This window comes from Salvia hispanica, chromosome 1 (assembly GCF_023119035.1).
Source record: "Salvia hispanica cultivar TCC Black 2014 chromosome 1, UniMelb_Shisp_WGS_1.0, whole genome shotgun sequence".
NCBI classification, from domain to species: Eukaryota; Viridiplantae; Streptophyta; class Magnoliopsida; order Lamiales; family Lamiaceae; genus Salvia; species Salvia hispanica.
The window spans coordinates 4,680,499-4,699,228 of NC_062965.1; the positions used below are offsets into that span (position 1 = coordinate 4,680,499).

General features: G+C 34.0%; 2 protein-coding genes and 1 long non-coding RNA gene across 3 annotated transcripts; all 3 read left to right on the forward strand.

The window, feature by feature from the left end:
* Window positions 1-4,477: 4,477 nt before the first annotated feature.
* Window positions 4,478-6,265, forward strand: LOC125192392 (calmodulin-like protein 11). Its single transcript, XM_048089970.1, has 4 exons — window positions 4,478-4,657; window positions 4,758-4,915; window positions 5,020-5,100; window positions 5,880-6,265. Exons 1-4 carry the CDS (start codon window positions 4,582-4,584, stop codon window positions 6,015-6,017), a joined length of 453 nt encoding a protein of 150 aa, XP_047945927.1. The 5' UTR covers window positions 4,478-4,581; the 3' UTR covers window positions 6,018-6,265.
* Window positions 6,266-8,741: 2,476 nt separating this feature from the next.
* LOC125217174 lies at window positions 8,742-11,339 on the forward strand. The gene is made up of 5 exons (XR_007175599.1): window positions 8,742-8,945; window positions 10,344-10,593; window positions 10,710-10,750; window positions 10,828-10,935; window positions 11,028-11,339. It is a non-coding gene; the product is annotated as an uncharacterized LOC125217174 (long non-coding RNA).
* Window positions 11,340-15,596: 4,257 nt separating this feature from the next.
* LOC125221835 (putative calcium-transporting ATPase 13, plasma membrane-type) lies at window positions 15,597-18,631 on the forward strand. The gene has a single exon (XM_048124121.1). The coding sequence runs from the start codon at window positions 15,631-15,633 to the stop codon at window positions 18,508-18,510; it is 2,880 nt and encodes a 959-aa protein (XP_047980078.1). The 5' UTR covers window positions 15,597-15,630; the 3' UTR covers window positions 18,511-18,631.
* The last annotated feature ends 99 nt before the right edge of the window (window positions 18,632-18,730 follow it).

The following is an 18,730-nucleotide window of genomic DNA, read 5'->3' on the forward strand; positions in this document are numbered from 1 at the left end:
ATTTAATTGTTTTCTTTATATGCATGGCTCCGGTTCAGTTCATATATTGACTAATTTTTAAAAAAATACTATAAAGAAGGATTCTTACCTTGTATTAATATAAACAAAACTAAATTTAGTTATTCCAAATTGCTAAGATATATTAAAATATTTAAGTATATTTAAAGTTTAAAATTTGTAAGAGTACATATTTTTCTAGAAAAATTAGATATTAATGAGGGGAGAAAAAGTCTTCTGAAAACTTTATGAATATATTTGCATTCAAACTCTGGAACTGGAAATTGAAGTCAAAATATTCTAAAATGAATTTTGCCAACAACTATGAAAACTACATCTTCATACTCTTAATGAAACATTGAAGTATAATTTTACAAAGAAATTTAAATATTTTATTCAAAGCTAAGTACGCGTAAGTGATGAAAACGTGTTCATTAATGATTTATTCGAGTTTCCACAATCACACGGCTGTTGAATTTCTATGCATCTTCGACTTATTAGTAGACTAGTAGTATCAATATTTTTCTATTATTTTCAAGATTATTTTTATTATTAATTCGGAGTATATTTTATTTTGACTGAACTTAAAAAAAAATCCACTTTTCAGCGATAATTTTAATTATAGTTCCTAGCAAACCGCAGATGTTGTTTCATTTATACATATGATTTAATTTTGAGCCCATTTTACAAATAATTTAGTTGCATTATTTAAGTTTTGATTGGATAAATTCTTGCAACCAAATAAATATGTGCTAATCAGAAGTCAATTTTAGAGATAACATTATTATGCTTTGAATTAACTTTGGAAGATAAGCATTTATTGAATAAATTTAATAAAGTTGTCGGTGCCTTTGTTTCTTGTTTCACTACTTTAAGTCTTCAACGTCGGAGTAAAGCATTTCATAACATAATATAATAAGGTCTGAACTCTGTAGGCACTACTGACTTTGTACTTTCGACCCATCATTTCAGAATTTAGTTGTTGGATTTCATTAAATGACCAATAAAATTTATTGTTATTATTATTATTAATATTATTTGGCTACTTATGTTCATCAATTTGATGTGAATTTTGAATATTAGTCATCAGTTTGATGTGAATTTGATACAAATTCTTCGAGTATATCCATGAGAGAAGTTAATTGATATTGATAAAGGTCACTTTTTATGTTCATCAATTTGATGTGAATTTGAGTATTAACCTTTGGGTGAATCACCCAAATGATAAATAGTTTTAGAAGTAATGGCAATTAAAGTCATCAACTTTGTTTATTTTTTGATTTTTCCTGTAAATTGCATATTAGTTATTAGTACTATATCACAAATTTTGGGGGTATAGTAGTCCCTCTTTGTATTCAATTGGAGATGCCGTTATGTAATATTACCAACGTCACATTTTAGAATGTCGAACGAAATTAAATAACTTTATTTATTTAATTAGAGTTTATAGTATTTTGTGAGAATGAGATAGGAGTACAATACTAATTAGTAAGAGCTGGTGGCTAAATATGATTGCGTGACATTATTTTGATTAATGTTAAATTAATAAATTATTCAATCATATTTTCTCAATCCCAAATTATTTGAGGCATTTCAATTTTTCCACGATATTTAAAAAAAATTATGTTTGGTGAGTTAAAAAAAGTACCAGAAGAGAAAATAAACTAAGAAAGAGAAGTGAGAGTAAAGTAAAAAAAAGAATAAAATATGTGTGATTAGATGATTTATTTTTAGCTTAAAAAAATAACTCAAATAACTTAGAATAAACCAAAATGGAATAGACTCAAGTAATTTGAGATGGAGAGAGTATTACTGTTGAATTGCTGAATTTTTTACTGATTACAAAATCTATTTTATACTTTATTAGAATATTTTAATATCATAACATGAAAAAAATCATAATTTAATGAAGGGATATCGATTCCTAAATAAATAAAGTTTTGAATAAATAGGAAACTAAACTAGCTACACGTGGAATTGTGGATGGGTTACAGGTGTCATACCTCGTCAGCTGAGCCAATGGCGAACAAAACCGCGTTGACAGCCAAGCATTTTTATGTCGTTTTGATGCTGTAATTGTAATTAATTTTTTAACAATTGTGTTTTTTGGAATAAAAAGGTTTATCGCAGTTCCCAAAGCTCAAAGCTGTTAATATTAATTTATTAATATGGGTCTTACCAAAGTTTAGTTGTGAGAGAGTCATGGTGCTTGGTTGGAATGTTGATATCAAAACGAGTGTTAATTTAATTATAAGTATGTTTAGCTGTTTATGCAATGTTTTGATCTTATTTGTTGTTTATAATTAAATTGCAAACTATGTTTATGGTATGACCGTAAAAGTTGATGTGATAATTTAAATTAGTACTAATGTTTGACAGTTTGAATCTAGGTTTATAGTATGTGACGATTGTTATTTTAAAAAATTTAAATGGGAAAATTTAAGTTATGTATACTCTTATTTAACTTAGATGGTCTAAGACTATAATTAAGTTGAAGTTTTTACAATTAATTGGTCGAAGTTGTTGTAAATTTAATACTACTATATAACTTATTATATTGATCTATCATCCTTTGACCTATTTATAAATAAATACTTGTAAATCTAATGCATATTCATATATTGCCCGTTGAGAGCCAAATTAAAAGAGAGAAGAAAATCAATTAACTTTGATCTGATTATCAATTTGGTGATAATTATGCAAGGTGGTAGCTAGGCTGGTAGCTATACAAAAATCAATTTTCTTTTGTGATTGTATTTTTGTGCAATTTAGTTATACATGTTTAGTGGAAGATAAATAGAACATCTAGTCATATAGATGCATCCGCAATGATAAATTCAATTGGAAATTAATGAAAGATAAAAATAATAACTATAATAAAATATAACAAACTAACATGCATTTATTCTCATAAGGGCTAAGGCTACATAGAAATGCGCAGTTAATAACATTATAATGAAGGATTATGAATTTAATATACTGAAATAATTGCACAATTATGTTTACGCGACATAATATTACCGTATGGAATTAATTATTTTATAGTTTATACTCATAAATAGCTCTCATAATCATGTATAAAATTTTTATTTATAAAATGATACCCCACCGGCCACTCACCTTGTCAAATACAAAAATCATCATGATCTAATTAGCCGTACAAAAAGATTAGTGTAACAACTAACAACTTAAAAAACAAATATTTTAATATCCATATATACTCAACTTATAAATATAAAACTATAAGAGGATAACGACTTCCTCGTTAATCCATGATAGCTAAAAAAAACTCTTTTAAATTGAAGTTGTCGCCTATTTTAGAACGCAACAGCTCTACGCTAGATATTGAGATTTACTTTTGTTATTCGCCTGTCGTCTACAGCACTTTCGATGCCAGCAACGATCTTATTATTCACTGTAATCGATCCACAAATTCCATTTTCTAGATCCGTTATTAACATTAAAACACGGCCCAATAATTTTTGATAATTCGTCATTATCCAACGAAATAAACAAGATTACGAGCGATGCTCACATGCGTGGCACGTGCGAAACAGAAGGCAGATCCCCTCGTGCAAGAAGCGCAGCGTGGTCTTTGGTTTTGGCTGCAGAGTGTTGCAAACACGCTTTCCAATTTATACCTTATTTTTAAGCTTTCTCTTCTAATTCTCCCCACTTGACTCCCTTGTTCCCTACCCATCAAACACTACAGCTGTAACAACAAAATAACTATATAAATAACCATATAATTTGAATTTTACCTCCATATTCATATCAATTCACCTCTATAATTACACTATTACAAACTTTGCCCCGACAACTTTTTGTGGTCAAAGGAAATTATTTGTCTGTTTTTGCTACATGGTCTTGTCTTTATTTGATATTTCTACTATTGGTTTGAAAAGTATGGTGAATTGGTGGAGAGATGATAATTTCATTCTAAATATCAATAATCACAAGTTGAAAGGTAAAGTGTTGCATAATAAAGCCGTCAATGAATTAGGTTATAGGGCCAACTTATATGTAAGTCTACAAATTAATAGATTTGGGAATTGGGATAGTATTAATATGTTTTCAAAATTTGGTAACGTTTTCACAAAAATATCAAATATTTGTCGTTTCCTGAACGAAGAAACTTAATACCAAAACACTCTAGATGTAGATTGATGATAACCTAATATATACATTATACATATACATTGATAAACAAAAAATCTTCTTGCATTGAATTATAGGAGTAGTATAAGATTTAGATTCAAATTAAAGGATTTGACGTGTGTGGGAGAGTTATTTCCTTTACTTGACACGTCTATATATTTCATTAATACACTATACTAAATTGACCTACTCAAATCACGACCCCTAATAGTAGTATATTTCATCTTTTTGACTACTTATTTTATACTAGTATATTTTATGTTAAATAAAAATTGAATGTATTTACAAGGTTTTCTTGTCCCCTTCTGCCTTCCCCTACTACTTAAGCCAGCCAAGATTGAGCTATACTCAACCATCCTCTCTCTCTCTCTCTCAATCTCTCTCTCTTTCTCACACACACACACATACACACCCACACAAAACCTCATGGGAGAAATATTGAAGGAAGATCAGATAGTGGAGTTCCAAGAGGCTTTTAGCCTATTTGATAAAGATGGAGATGGTAATTAATAAACTACTTTTTACTCTTTATTATTATTAATTTTTTTTGACATGCTTTAGGAGATTTTGATGATATATTTATTGATGTAACATAACTGCAGGTTGCATTACTATTGAAGAATTGGCGACTGTAATAAGGTCTTTGGATCAAAACCCTACCGAGGAAGAACTTCAAGACATGATCAACGAGATCGATTCCAATGGAAATGGCACCATTGAGTTTTCAGAGTTCTTGAACCTCATGGAAAAGAAAATGAAGGTAACTAAATAACGTACAAAATTATTTTTTCTTTAAAAAAAAGTTTTTTTTTTGTTACTCTATATGATTATTTATTTCTGATAATATCAATGATTTTTTGGCAGGAAACTGATGCAGAGGAAGAGCTTAAAGAGGCTTTCAAAGTGTTTGACAAGGATCAAAACGGCTACATCTCGGCTGAAGAGGTATCAATTAATCCATACTACTATTTTGGAAATTTATGTTAAAAGAATTAAATCTAAAGAAACCCATTTTACATAATTTTGTGTAGGTGATGAATTTATTGTTTTCATAATTTATTCATATCCATATTTTATATTTATGTGTGGTTTTTTAGATGATAACTACGATTGCTCATCATCCGTAGTGATATTGTACGTACTTGATAAGTACCATAATTTAATTACAATATTTTTTATTTTCATCATATTCATTTATTACATTGATTTCCTCGTCCAATTTGGATTTTTGTCGCCTAGCAAAATTACAGAGTGGAAAAAAAGACGTGTATAAAATTAAATTTTTGTCTATAGTCATTAGTCACATATTTTCATTTTGTGTAATCAGCAAAAATTAGTCATTCTCGTCTCTGTTTTATTACACCAATATTTTAGCATTAAAATTAACTGCCATCGTCTACTATCAAGGAAGGAAGAGTACAATTTTTTATGTTAACCAAAATGGATATTTTGGCACATTCATTTATCATAATCTCTGAATTTTTAATATGGTGAAAATAAATAAAGAGACAATTTAATATATAAATATTTTCTACAGTTGTACACATGAATTTATGAGTCAACCCAGTTTTTTTATAGTCTTTCTGCACACATCCATCTCCAATACAATGAACTTCACCATGCAGATGCACTTGGATCTACTTTGAACTTCACTTTCACTTTCACTTTTAAATTAATATTTCCGTAATTAAATTATTAAAACTAATTAATACGATTTCGTGCAGCTTCGACGTGTGATGATCAACCTAGGGGAAAAATTAACAGATGAAGAGGTGGAGCAGATGATAAGGGAGGCTGATTTGGATGGTGATGGACAAGTTAATTACGATGAATTTGTGAAGATGATGATGGCTATTGGATAGAATTAAGAAGAAGAAGAAGATTGGTTCAGCTTATTTGTTAATCTCATGTTTAATTAGTGTTAGTTTGCTTCAATTGTGTGATTAAGGCTAAGCAGTTAAGCGTTTGTGCTTAGAGAGAAAACAAATAAAGAAAATATGTCAGTTATGATTAAGTAGGATTGGTTGATTAAGTTATTCCTTTAGAAAAAAGGGTGATTGTATTGTTATCATCTCTCTATCTTAATAAGTTTAATTTGTGATTGTATTCATTAAATTTTAGTTAAATGGTAAAGTTAAATTGACTCGTTCTTTTTTTTTGAAGAAAACTAAATTTTTAAATTATAAATATCATTAAAAATTCTAGTGTGAATACATAGTTTAAACAAATTCAAAATGGAGTACCAAAATGATTCCAATAATATTAGTTTGGAAACCAGACATTTTTGTTTTTAGTTTGAAGAACAAATCTTAACACGCGGCATTTGCTGTAGAGTTAAATCGGCATTTACTTATACATGTTGGAGAATGAAGGGTGGACAAGGCCGGCCATCCACAACGCTATCTTTTATCCATCTCTTAATCCCTTTATCTCTTCACTATTCATTAGTCTCACTGTACTTTTCACTCTATCTCTTAACTAAGAGATAACACCTACATTCCTCCATCTCTTAACCATCTCATCTTTTAACTATTCATTCAATTTCATTTTTTATTTTTATATTTTCAACAAATCCAATTAATAAAAAACACACTTCATTAAATAAAATAAAATTATAATTTAAATCCTAAAAATATAAAAAATACATGATTACTAGACGCATTTACTCAAATGGATCCATGATTGATTCAATTTGGGAGAAGAAAATTGTTTTGAGATGAAGAATGTAGAGTGTTTGAGTGAAAATAGAGAGTTTTTTTTATGGTGGATAATTTGTGGGAATGATTTGGTATTTATAGAAGTGATTGGTGGCTGTAAAAAAATTGAAAAAAATTACAAATTTAAAAAAAAAACAGCTATAAACAACTAGTATAATTTTTGGAATTTTTTATATATATATTTTTAATTTTTAATTTTTTCTGAATGTAAAAAAAAATCAATTTTAACGGATATAAACGACGCCCACTCGCGGGCCGGCGAGTGGGCGTCACGCACGAACCACAGCTTGCCACGTCGCCAAGGCGCGTGACGAGCGAGCTGTCTCGCCAGCCGCCTCTTCGAAACGAGATGCGGGACGCGACGGAGGCGAGATGACGACGAGACGGAGCTTGCATCGATGTCTCGCTGCCATCTCTTATTTAAACGAAATATAAAACTTTTTATGGTGCTCTGTTTTTTTATGAGAGTTTACTGTTTTCAAATCATTATTTGAAAACTAAATCATCTCTTATTTCCATCAGATTAATTGATGGAATATGCTCTTACTGGCATCATTTGGAAATTATAGGAAGACTAGGTAGGTATGATCCGTTTATCTGTTCTTTTAGGTTAAAAATAGGCGCAGGCATTGGCGAACATTAATGTATTGCTTACAGTTTACTAGTAATATTTTTTTGTTGATTAGTATGCGATTTCATTTGAGGTTTGGATTTCAGCTCATAAAACATGACAACATTTATATATTTTATTTTCATGATCAATTAATTTCATTTTATATTTGAATTGGTCGTGTCAAGAAGAATGAGTATCATGTCGTTTTCATGATTTGTATCGAGTCCGTGTTTGTAAACTTTAAGTGTGGTCATGTTCCTCTTGAGGTCAAATTAGTTTTACACTTTTTAAAGTTTTTTCCTTTTTACATTTTTATTTTATAGTTGGAAGAGTCGATGCATGGTGGTGTCTCAAATTGTTGAGAGAATGGTGTAGTCAACATTTCTAGAAATTAAAGTTATCATCTTCTAGTGGGCTTATCAACGTACCTAACTAATTAAACTAAGTAACTAAGTGTTGTTTGTTCTAGATACAAGTCATATTTAACACGCAAGAATTTTAGTACTATTGGAATATATCTCAACTCCTGCATGTCATAATTAACGCATAAAAAGAATTTTATTGCTCCCTCCAACCAGAGTCAAGTGGCTCTTAGTTAGTGAATATAATGAATTTTAAAAAATATAATGGAAAGTGAATAAAAGTCAGAGTGTGAATTTTTTATATATAAATACTATTATATTTTATTAAAATATTAGTAAAATGAGTTAATAGTAAATATAAATCAATTATGTAAAGTATTACAAAGTAAAGAAGACACTAAATTATGAAAAGACAAAAAAGGAAAATTGAGACCCTTCATTGTAAATGGATGGAGTCAGCATATCTCTATATTTAAATATAAATCAATTATTTAAAGTGCTCGATAATGTGCTCGGAAAACGCCCTAGCACATCTTTAATGTGCTTGCAAATTTCCTAGCACTTTTATTGTGTCGCACATTGAAGATACTCCCTCCGTCCGTGAATAGGAGTTCCGTTTTTCCATTTTAGTCCGTTCGCGAATAAGAGTCCCGGTTCACTTTTACATAAATGGTATTGGGGTCCCACCTTCCACTAACTCATTCTACTCACATTTTATTTAAAACTAATATATATAAGTGAGACCCTTATTCCACTAACTTTTTTCTACCCACTTTTCTTAACCTTTCTTAAAACCCGCGCCGTCCATAAATGGGACTCCTAATAGCCGAACGGAGGGAGTATTATTTTAAACTCTTTTTTTATGTTTTGTTAATGCACTTAACGAAAAAACAATCTCGCAAATGGATACTCCGATCCATTTCTTCTTCATTTAGATTTTAGCCCTAGCCTAACTCAGTGATTTATCCCCTTTCGTCTGCAAGCCTGAGCTTCTACCTTAGCTGACTGCCGCCGCTTCCATCTCAGCTGGCTGCCGCCGCTTCTTCCACGGCTCCGCTACCGGCAGAACAGAAAGTCTCTATTGAAAGTTAATTCTAGGTACACTACCGAAATTTTCGATTTTACGTCGATATAAATGTGCTTCTAATCATACATTTCAATTTATATTCATCAATGCAGTTTAATTGAACCAATATATTCTTAGTTTGCTCAGGTATTTCTGATCTTCGAATTTGATGGTTTTGGGAGGAAACTCAATTACATTATGTATATTTTATATTGTGATTGACTACATAGAAACTCTGTTTTGTTAATTTCGAACGAATTGTTTCTGTTTGTCGATCAGTCCCCTGAGATGTGTATATGTATATGTATGATTTACTCCATGCAAAATCATGATGAATGGGTTTGATAATGAAGATGGAGATAAGGAAAATGTTACTCCCAATGAATTAGCAGCAGCCTTGTGTCATACAGGAGGTTGCAAATTAGTACAATATCTCAAGTTAAGGATGGTTTACAATGGATGGGTGATTTAGGGAGTTTTACGCTCCATTTGATTCTGATAAAAGTTATGCTACTTGACAAGTGAGACTACGTATAAGCATTATGAGTTTGATTGTTTTGCTATGCCTTATGTATGGGTGATGAGCTTTTATGATAAAGCATGATAGCATGTAAGAAACATACATCTTATTGCAAGTCTAGTCGCGCAAACATAATTATACCACAAACTGTTGGGTGTAAGGAGAGGCTTCTAACTTCAGAATGTCCAGAATAAAATATTTGTGGCTAATAAGTCGCCCTTGAAGTAGAAACTTCATCTTCACTCTCCTTTATTTGCGTACAGTTGCCTTTTGGTTATAGCTTTACTAAGATAGATGAATGGGAAATATCAGGGATGAGATCTAGTTAGTATGAAATGAAATTGGGAAATGAGCATAACATGTAATAAACATATAAAACTGATAAATAGAAAATAAGTTCTAATGTTCTTACAAACTATTGACTACTATGTGTGGTATTGATTTCTAGTTCTTGTATAAAAGAGGGATGAAATTATTTTGATGAAGGTGCCTGGATGTCATGGCTTAATTTATTGATGTTATGCTGTTGATATTTTAACGCATTGCAAATGTCATATATTGGAGATAGTGTTTTATGCATTGATAACTACTTCTGATCTGTCAATAAGAAGAGATAATATAATTCTTATATTATTATAGTAATTATTATTTTTACTATTGCTATAAAATGTTTTTGTGTCAAAATGCAGTGATTTTTCTTGCTGCAGTAGTTGAAAGGGCTACTTGGGATAGTCCATTTCACTACCAAAATGCAACTGGTTCCCGTGTAGTCCTTTGCCTTCCATCAAATAGATGACGTAGAATCTCTAGCTAAAAATGGCCTTTTCTTGAATGATTATCAAATCTTTGATGTAATCAGTGATGCTAAAATGATGGATTGACTAAATGAGAAGCTATTTTTTGCTTGCAGTGGTCTTGGCAAACAATTGTGATGGGAATCGGTTTTTTGGCGCTGTAGCTGATAACAAGGCAAATTGTAACATGGTTGGTTGCTTGGTTTTTCCTGACTCGTTTGTGACTGACTGAATTTTGATGGTGAATGTAGAGCATGAGAAAACCTAAAGCTCTTTTGGGTTTTAACAGTTACTCTGTTAGCATCAGTTATTCAACCAACCATTCTAGTTGTCTGCTTTAAATCCAAACTGCATGGGATCAAGACCGTAAGCACTATGCAGTTTTCTCCTTGTATTCAGATGAAATTCATGAGTGAAAATCTTGATTTGAATCTCTTGTTTCTTCGAACATGTTGTATTTCAATGGCCCTCATCTGCTTTAGCAATCAAAACTGGAATCATAACCGGAATACTTTCTCTCACAGTAAGTTCTCAAAGATAAATGCCCGAAAATCTGAGTCACAAATCATATAGTAACATTTTGCATTTGTGAATCTGTAGGAAGGGATTGCAGTTGGAAGGACATTTGCTAGTCTGAAAAACTAATCTGTAGAAATGATGGCCTGATGAACATGGCTGGCTCTTGCTTGTCTTGCTACGTTACCACTGGTATATATTTCTTGATTTCCTCATCTTCAGGTATGCTTCTGTTCTGCTTGACATAGTGAAGAACCAACATATGATTATTTGCTTGTTTCTAGGGTTATTTTCGAGATCAGCTGTGAACTACAATGCTGGTGCAAAGACTGTCGTCTCAAACATAGTAATGGCTGCAGCAGTGCCGCTGTTCTCTTACACTCCCAGTCTCATCTTGGCAGCCATCATCATCACTCTTGTGGTTGGCCTAATTGACTACCACGCAGCGTTCAAGCTTTAGAAAGTCTTCAAACTTGATCATCATCACTAGATTTTGATTTAAAGCATTTTGAACTCAATTGACTTGTAAAACAGTTTAGTACTCGCTTTTGAATTCAACTGGGCATCCTGAGTTTAATGTCATTTTAATTTAATTATTTCATTTCTATTTTTAGTTTAATGTCATTGGATAAGAATTTAAAATGAAACTGAAATAATAATAATCATAATAATAATAAATAAAAATTCAAAGAATTCTTAGTATTCTTGTAAAACATATAGTAGGTGAATTCCGAGTTCCGAGCACACGCAGGTGCTAGGAAAGAGTACGTAGGTGAAACAAGTTGTGCTTGGAAAATTCAGCTGCTCAAAAAGGAGTTGACCAATTTTTTCGAGCACTCCGAAAGTGCTCGAAAAACTGGTGCCCTGCTCGGAAATAATTCTGAGGGAGCAAATGGCTAGCACCATTGTTGCTCGGAAAACGCCATTTTTCCTAGCACTGTGTGAATATTCCTAGCACTTCGGTGCTTGCTAAATGCAGCTTTTTGTTGTAGTGGCTTATCTAGGATTAGGGTTTTAGGATTAGCAATAAAAGAAGGACCAGGAAGAGAGAATAGAATAGCTCAAAACTTTCTTTGATATATAACTCACAAAAATAACATACGTATTTATAGAGCTATAGCCTATCATGAACTTTATGCGGTTCTACTCGTTTTTGCAATCTGAAAAAGAATCGACAAGGAAGATTCAGTAATGAACTTTATAATTACCATTTACACAAAATAATAAATTATCAATAAACTTAAATATATTATGCTACTCTATCAAAACATAATCTTGGTGGGGCTCAATTACGAAGAGGGCGAGAGTCAGCCTTGGAGGCTGCGTGAACCCTAAACAAAACTTTTGTACAACAATTTCCTTCTCTATTGATTAATTAATGATAAAAAAATATGGCTGTTAAAGTCGTAAACGCGTAGACGTGGACAGATTGAAAATAAAGAATAATAAGTTATCATCATTTTTTTTCCAATTCTCCAAATTTCCCTTCCTCTATTCGTGGCGTCGCTCATGATCCCAACACTTAAATCCATTTAGGATGCATTCGACATTAAAATTTCTTCAAACTAGAATGTAGTTAAAACTTTAGCAAGCATAAAATAATTCCTATGATGCTTACAAAAAATGGAGAACTTACCATTTATAATTACTCCGCCATCTTCAAAGATTTAATGACTAATGGGTAGCTCCTCTTTTTTTCACTCCCCCGGTCCCATGTTACTCGCACTTTTCATTTTAGGCCGTAAATTTGAGATTGATTTTTAGGGTAATTAAATTATAATTTTAAGTGTAACGAGACATCGCTTAATAAAGGAGCTCTTAACTTAATCTAACATATAATTAAATACATTAATTTCAACTTAACTATAAATAATGTAAGTAGTTTGTGACGAGACGAAATGGAATATTGCAAGTAACATGAGGCGAGGCGGAGGGAGTATGAAACAGTAAATGGAGTGATGCAAAACATATGAATAGATGTAGTGACGTGTTTATTGAAATCTGCGTTAATTTTATCTATGTACTCCGTCCCACAAAAGATGACACACTTGTAGGACGGCACGGGATTTTAGGAGGTTTTGTTTTGTGTGTTAAATGAAGAGAGAAAATATAATTTTTATATTCATGTGAGAGAGAACTTTTTTCAAAAAGGGAAATGTGATATCTTTTATGGGACAAACTAAAAAGGAAAGTGTGACATTTTTTGTGGGACGGAGGGAGTACTTATTTTCCCTTTTAATTTTCATATAGCATTTAACCAGGGCTACATATTTGGATACACCAGATCCAAAAACTTATACCACAACATGCAATCTGAAACCCAACCGTCCCATCTGAAACTCAACCCGTCCGCATGTGATTTTGAGTCCTGTAATATCCGATGAGGATATACGCAAAGGGGTTTGGATCCTATGTTGTGGCTGTTAGCACAGCAGGGGATGCTGTTCCATACATGTATTTTTTTATTGTTAAATTCTAACATTAAAATATTAGTTTTGTTTATTATGAAACAATTAAATGTGAGTGCATATTTAGCACAACCCCTATTGTGCACAGCAGGGCCCATATGCAAAGCCGTTTTTTTTTTTGTCTCTTCTAATTATACTCCCTACATCTCATTTCAACTAAAGTGATGATTTTCTTAAATGTCAAAAACCAACACTTTTTTTCAATCTCTCATGCTTTAATCTTTTATTATTTAACCAATATACCAAACTTTAATCTCATAATTTAATACTTTAAATTTTTTTTCATATCCATTATTTTCGTATGGGTTCGTGTCTTGCCAAAAATTACTGGCCCTGATCTCGATACAACCATTATAAATACTTCGTCGTTCATTAAGACTAGGGCTGTCGAAACGGGTACCCGCGGGTACCCGCAACCGAAAAATCAATATTTTAGTACCGTTACCCGACCCGAGGAGCAGTGCGGGTATCCCACACCCGATGGTCCGGATACCTGCACCCGATGGTGGAAAAATTGGAAAAATAGAAATACCAAATTGTCAGCATTTATCTATGCTATTGTAGATGCTGTTTTGGTCTCAGGGTGATGTCGGATTTCCTCCCAACCAACTGCATTAGAAAGTTTAGACCCAAATCCCAATAGGGGGAATATCACAAAGATAAGTTAGAGATTCATTTGCTCCAAGATGCTGTAAATTTATCATTCACTGCAAACCAAATCACTCTTTTCTGGGATTAAATCAAAATGTTTAAGAGATACAACCATGAAGATGTTGATTTGAAACATATACATAGAACAATTATACATAGAGGAATCATTTCTAATACAGCTGATTCATATCTTTTATTTTCTATAACTAATAATGTTTCATCATTAAAAATATATATTTCTAAGCTTTTTTTGAGGAATATTGAGCCGTATATATTTTTGCAATATAAGCCCCATCAAGCACTAACTTTTCTTGCAAAGTTAAAGTTTTACTTACTGCAATAATCATAGTGCAGAACCATTTCTACTCCACTTTTAATAAATAAAAATACCAACTTTTAAGTTTTAATCACAATATAATATTGATTGAACATAGCGCAGAATCATTTTTGCTCCCACTTTTGATAAATACCAACTTTTAAGTTTTAATCACAGTAGAACTATTTTCAGCTTCAATATCTTAGCGACATTATTAAGCTTCTCACCTTTTTGTCATTTGTTGTTGTCGTCCCACATCAAGCATGGAGTGATTGTTGGTTTTGGGGAGTGTTAGATAAATGGCGATACTAAATGTTAATCGGGTAATTATCGGGTAATCGGGTATACCCGATACCCGACAATCAACCATTTTAAATACCCGATACAAAAGAAACTAAAGGAATATGAAATTAGGGTCATATTCTAATGCTTATAGCACCCTAATTCAAAATCAAGACTAAATTTTTACCCTTGGATTTTGAAATGAGTGGATGAGATTAAAGCTCATAAATCTCAATAAATAGTAGACAAAATATCAACAAAAGGGTAATATCGTCATTATGTTATTATATGATAATTTTCGTGAGTGTTTTTTTATATCAACATTGTGTATTACAAATATCAACGTTGTGTATTACAAATATCAACAATATGACATTAGAATATCAACACAAGGACAAGAAAATATCAACGCATTTTTATTGAGATTGGACATGCATAATAATGAGATTTTGCCTACAATATATTGAGATTTTTTGTTGCATTTGTTGATAAAAGCTGCTTATCAACATATACGAAAATTGAAATATAATTTATCAAATTTCATCACCCGGACATCGTCGGAACATATGCAATTGAGATCTCGTTGGAATCCTTATTAAATTATCTTTAATTTGATATATTTTTTGCGAAAAAATAACTTAAATTGAGATGGTTACGTAAATTTAAAGATTTGAGATGATTTTGAGGAGAGCAAAAATAGTTAGTTATAATTACTAATTTGACATTAATATTCTTTTAATTTAATTAATAATTATTTAAATTTAAAATATATTACACTTGGCATTATATCAACCACAAGATCTTCTAATTAAAAATTGGTCTAAATTTTGAATTGATAATTAGTTAGCAATTGATCACATCCCTATGAAATTATATGAAAGAATAAGGACTATAGGAGGAAAAAAAAAAATTAATGGAAACTATAGCAAATTTAGTCTTTATTTATAGAAGATGAAAAATTATAAATTTTAGTATAATTTTTATAATTATTTAATATAATATATTTAAGATAAATAAATTTTAAACAAAAAAATTATCAACCAAGAAGATTACATTGGTAAAAGACAATGGTCTTGGAGAAGAAGGATGACTTCCTTCAATTTTTCATTTTTCTTTTTAAATGGAAATGAGGAGTACCATTTTTCAATTGCATCCACCATTTTTTAATCGATGGCAGACTCACCTTACAGATCACCGTCAATCACGGGCGCTGCTGTAGCCGGCCGCCAACCTAAATTCTCCGGCATTAATAAAAGAATCCTCAACGGCCTCGTCAAAGACAAAAACCTCCGCCAACTCTCACAACTCAACGGAGCTCGCGGCATCGCCGCATCCCTCGAAACACACCCCCTCATCGGAATCACCGGCGACGAAGAAGACCTCGCCGCCAGAAAACAAGCCTTCGGCACAAACACATATCCATCTCCTCCCACAAAGACCTTCCTCCATTTCATACTCAAAGCTTTCAAGGACCGGAATATCCTGTTCCCACTAGCAGCCGCCGTTCTCTCTCTAGCCTTCGGCATCAAAGAGCACAGCGGCATCGCACTCATCGCCGTCTTCCTCGACATCACCCTCTCTGCTTTCAGAAACTTTACACAGTGCAGACTCAACGAGCTCCACAAACTAAGCAGAAGTAAATCAGTAGAAGTCGTTAGAAGCGGAAGAAGACAAAAGATCTCAATATACGACGTCGTTGTAGGCGACGTCGTATACTTGTCCATCGGAGATCAAGTCCCTGCAGACGGCCTTTTCATAGAAGGCTACTCTCTGAAGGTGGATGAGTCCAGCATGACTGGTGAGAGCGACCCAGTGGATGTCAATTTCGGTGTCAATCCTTTCTTGTTCTATGGAACAAAGGTGGCTGATGGATTTGGGAAAATGGTGGTGACTAGTGTTGGGATAGACACTCTGTGGGGGGAGACGATGAGTTCGATAAGTGAAGATAATACGGATGGGGAGACGCCGCTGCAGATCCACCTCAATAAGATCGCTACCTTCAAAGAAAAGCTCGGTTCAGCTGTGTCTATTCTGGTTCATGTCGTGTTTCTGATTCGATACTTCACCGGGAATACCAAAGATAAGAATGGGGAGAGGGAGTTTAATGGTACAGGGACTAAACCAGATTATGTGATCAACTTTGTTGCAGGTATTATTTCAGCAGTTGTGGCCACAGTTGTGGTTGCTATACTTGAGGGTTTGCCTCTTGCTGTCACTCTCACTCTTGCCAATTGTATGAAAAGGATGATGGCTGATGGGGCTATGGTGAGGAAGCTCTCCGCTTGCGAGACCATGGCTTCTGCTACCACCATCTGCACAGATAAGACAGTTACTCTAACTATGAACAAGATGAAGGTGACAAAGTATTGGTTAGGGAACGACTCATTCGAAGGTAGTCTTAGTCTGGGGAGCTGTGTTGTTGAGCTGCTCCGTGAGGGCGTCAGCCTCAACACGACGGGTGGTGTGTACAGGTCGGGAGAAACGCTTGAGTTCTCTGGTAGCCCGACTGAGAAGGCAATCCTGTCTTGGGCTGTTACAGAGCTGGGGATGGAAATGGAGGAAGTGATGAGGGGATGTGAGATTCTTGAAGTGGAGGCATTCAATTCGGAGAAGAAGAGGAGTGGTGTTTTGATGAAGAGAGATCATGAATTTCATGTGCATTGGAAAGGAGCGGCTGAGATTATCCTTGCAATGTGCTCACACTACTATGATTTGGATGGTAACATAAAAGATTTGAATGATGAGGAGAGATTGCAATTCAATCATATTATTCAAGGCATGGCTGCTTCTAGCCTTAGATGCATTGCATTTGCACATAAACAGAGTGATGAGGTGAATCTTGAAACTGAGAAGAAAATTCAAGAAGATGGTATGATTCTACTAGGCTTAGTAGGGATAAAAGATCCAGTCCAGCCTGGTGCGAAAAAGGCTGTTGAGGATTGCCAGTATGCCGGTGTGGATGTGAAGATGATCACCGGTGACAACATGTTCACGGCCAAAGCCATAGCCACAGAGTGTGGAATACTACATGTAGGCCAAGACCAAGACGGGTGTGTAGTCGAAGGAGCTGAGTTCCGTAACTACACAGACGAGGAGCGGATGGAGAGGGTCGAGGGCATCCGCGTGATGGCAAGATCATCCCCAATAGACAAGCTCTTCATGGTTCAGTGCTTGAAGAGGAAAGGCCATGTGGTGGCAGTCACAGGAGATGGAACGAACGATGCACCGGCCTTACACGAGGCCGACATAGGCCTAGCCATGGGAATCCAAGGCACAGAGTTGGCGAAGGAGAGCTCTGATATAGTGATCATGGATGACAACTTTGCATCAGTGGTGACAGTGTTGAAATGGGGAAGGTGTGTTTACAACAACATACAAAAGTTCATTCAGTTTCAGCTGACCGCAAATATTGCGGCGCTGACCATCGACACCGTGGCGGCGGTCTCGTGTGGGTGGGTGCCACTGACGGCAGTGCACCTGTTGTGGGTGAATCTGATCATGATCACGCTCGGGGCGCTGGCTCTTGCCACGGAGAAGCCAACGTGGGATCAGCTAATGGAGAGTCGGCCCGTGGGGAGGCATGAGCCGTTGATCAGCAATGTGATGTGGAGGAATCTGATGGCGCAGGCGGCGTACCAGATTGTGGTGCTGCTGGTGCTGCAGTTTAAGGGGGAGGGTGTGCTTGGGGTGAGTGAGGGGGTGAAAAATACCATGATATTTAACACGTTTGTGTTGTGCCAGATGTATAATGCGTTCAATGCGAGGAAGCTTGAGAGGAAGAATGTGTTTGAGGGATTGCATAAGAACAAGGTGTTTGTGGGGATTGTTGGAGTAACTGTGCTTCTTCAAGTGTTGATGGTGGAGTTGTTGAACAAGTTTGCTGATACTGAAAGGCTGAGTTTGGAAGAGTGGGGAATTTGTGCTGGGATTGGAGCACTTTCTTGGCCTATTGCTTGCCTTGTGAAGCTTATAATACCGCTTCCCGATGGAACGGTTGGAGGCACGACCGACCCACTGCCTGCCCATAAAACTCTACTACGTTTCATATGATAATGTAAATTATGGTATCGCGCGTAGGTTCTTTGACATGTCTTATTTTGGTCGAACCGAGTTCGATGTATCGGTATTGAACTCTCATGATTGAATACAATTAAATTATTCCCTTGGTGGACCTCTCCTTTCATATTGGGGGATGGGAATGGAGAAAAACATTGCCCTATTGAATCTTTTAAGTTATATTCTTTGCCTTGGAACTTGTGCATATACCATG

Bases quoted from the DNA above. Each gene is read 5' to 3' on its own strand.
- LOC125192392 (XM_048089970.1), top strand. From the start codon at position 4,582: ATGGGAGAAATATTGAAGGAAGATCAGATAGTGGAGTTCCAAGAGGCT. The intron at 4,658-4,757 runs GTAATTAATAAA...ACATAACTGCAG, and splicing joins ATTTGATAAAGATGGAGATG to GTTGCATTACTATTGAAGAA. The intron at 4,916-5,019 runs GTAACTAAATAA...ATTTTTTGGCAG, and splicing joins TCATGGAAAAGAAAATGAAG to GAAACTGATGCAGAGGAAGA.
- LOC125221835 (XM_048124121.1), top strand. From the start codon at position 15,631: ATGGCAGACTCACCTTACAGATCACCGTCAATCACGGGCGCTGCTGTA.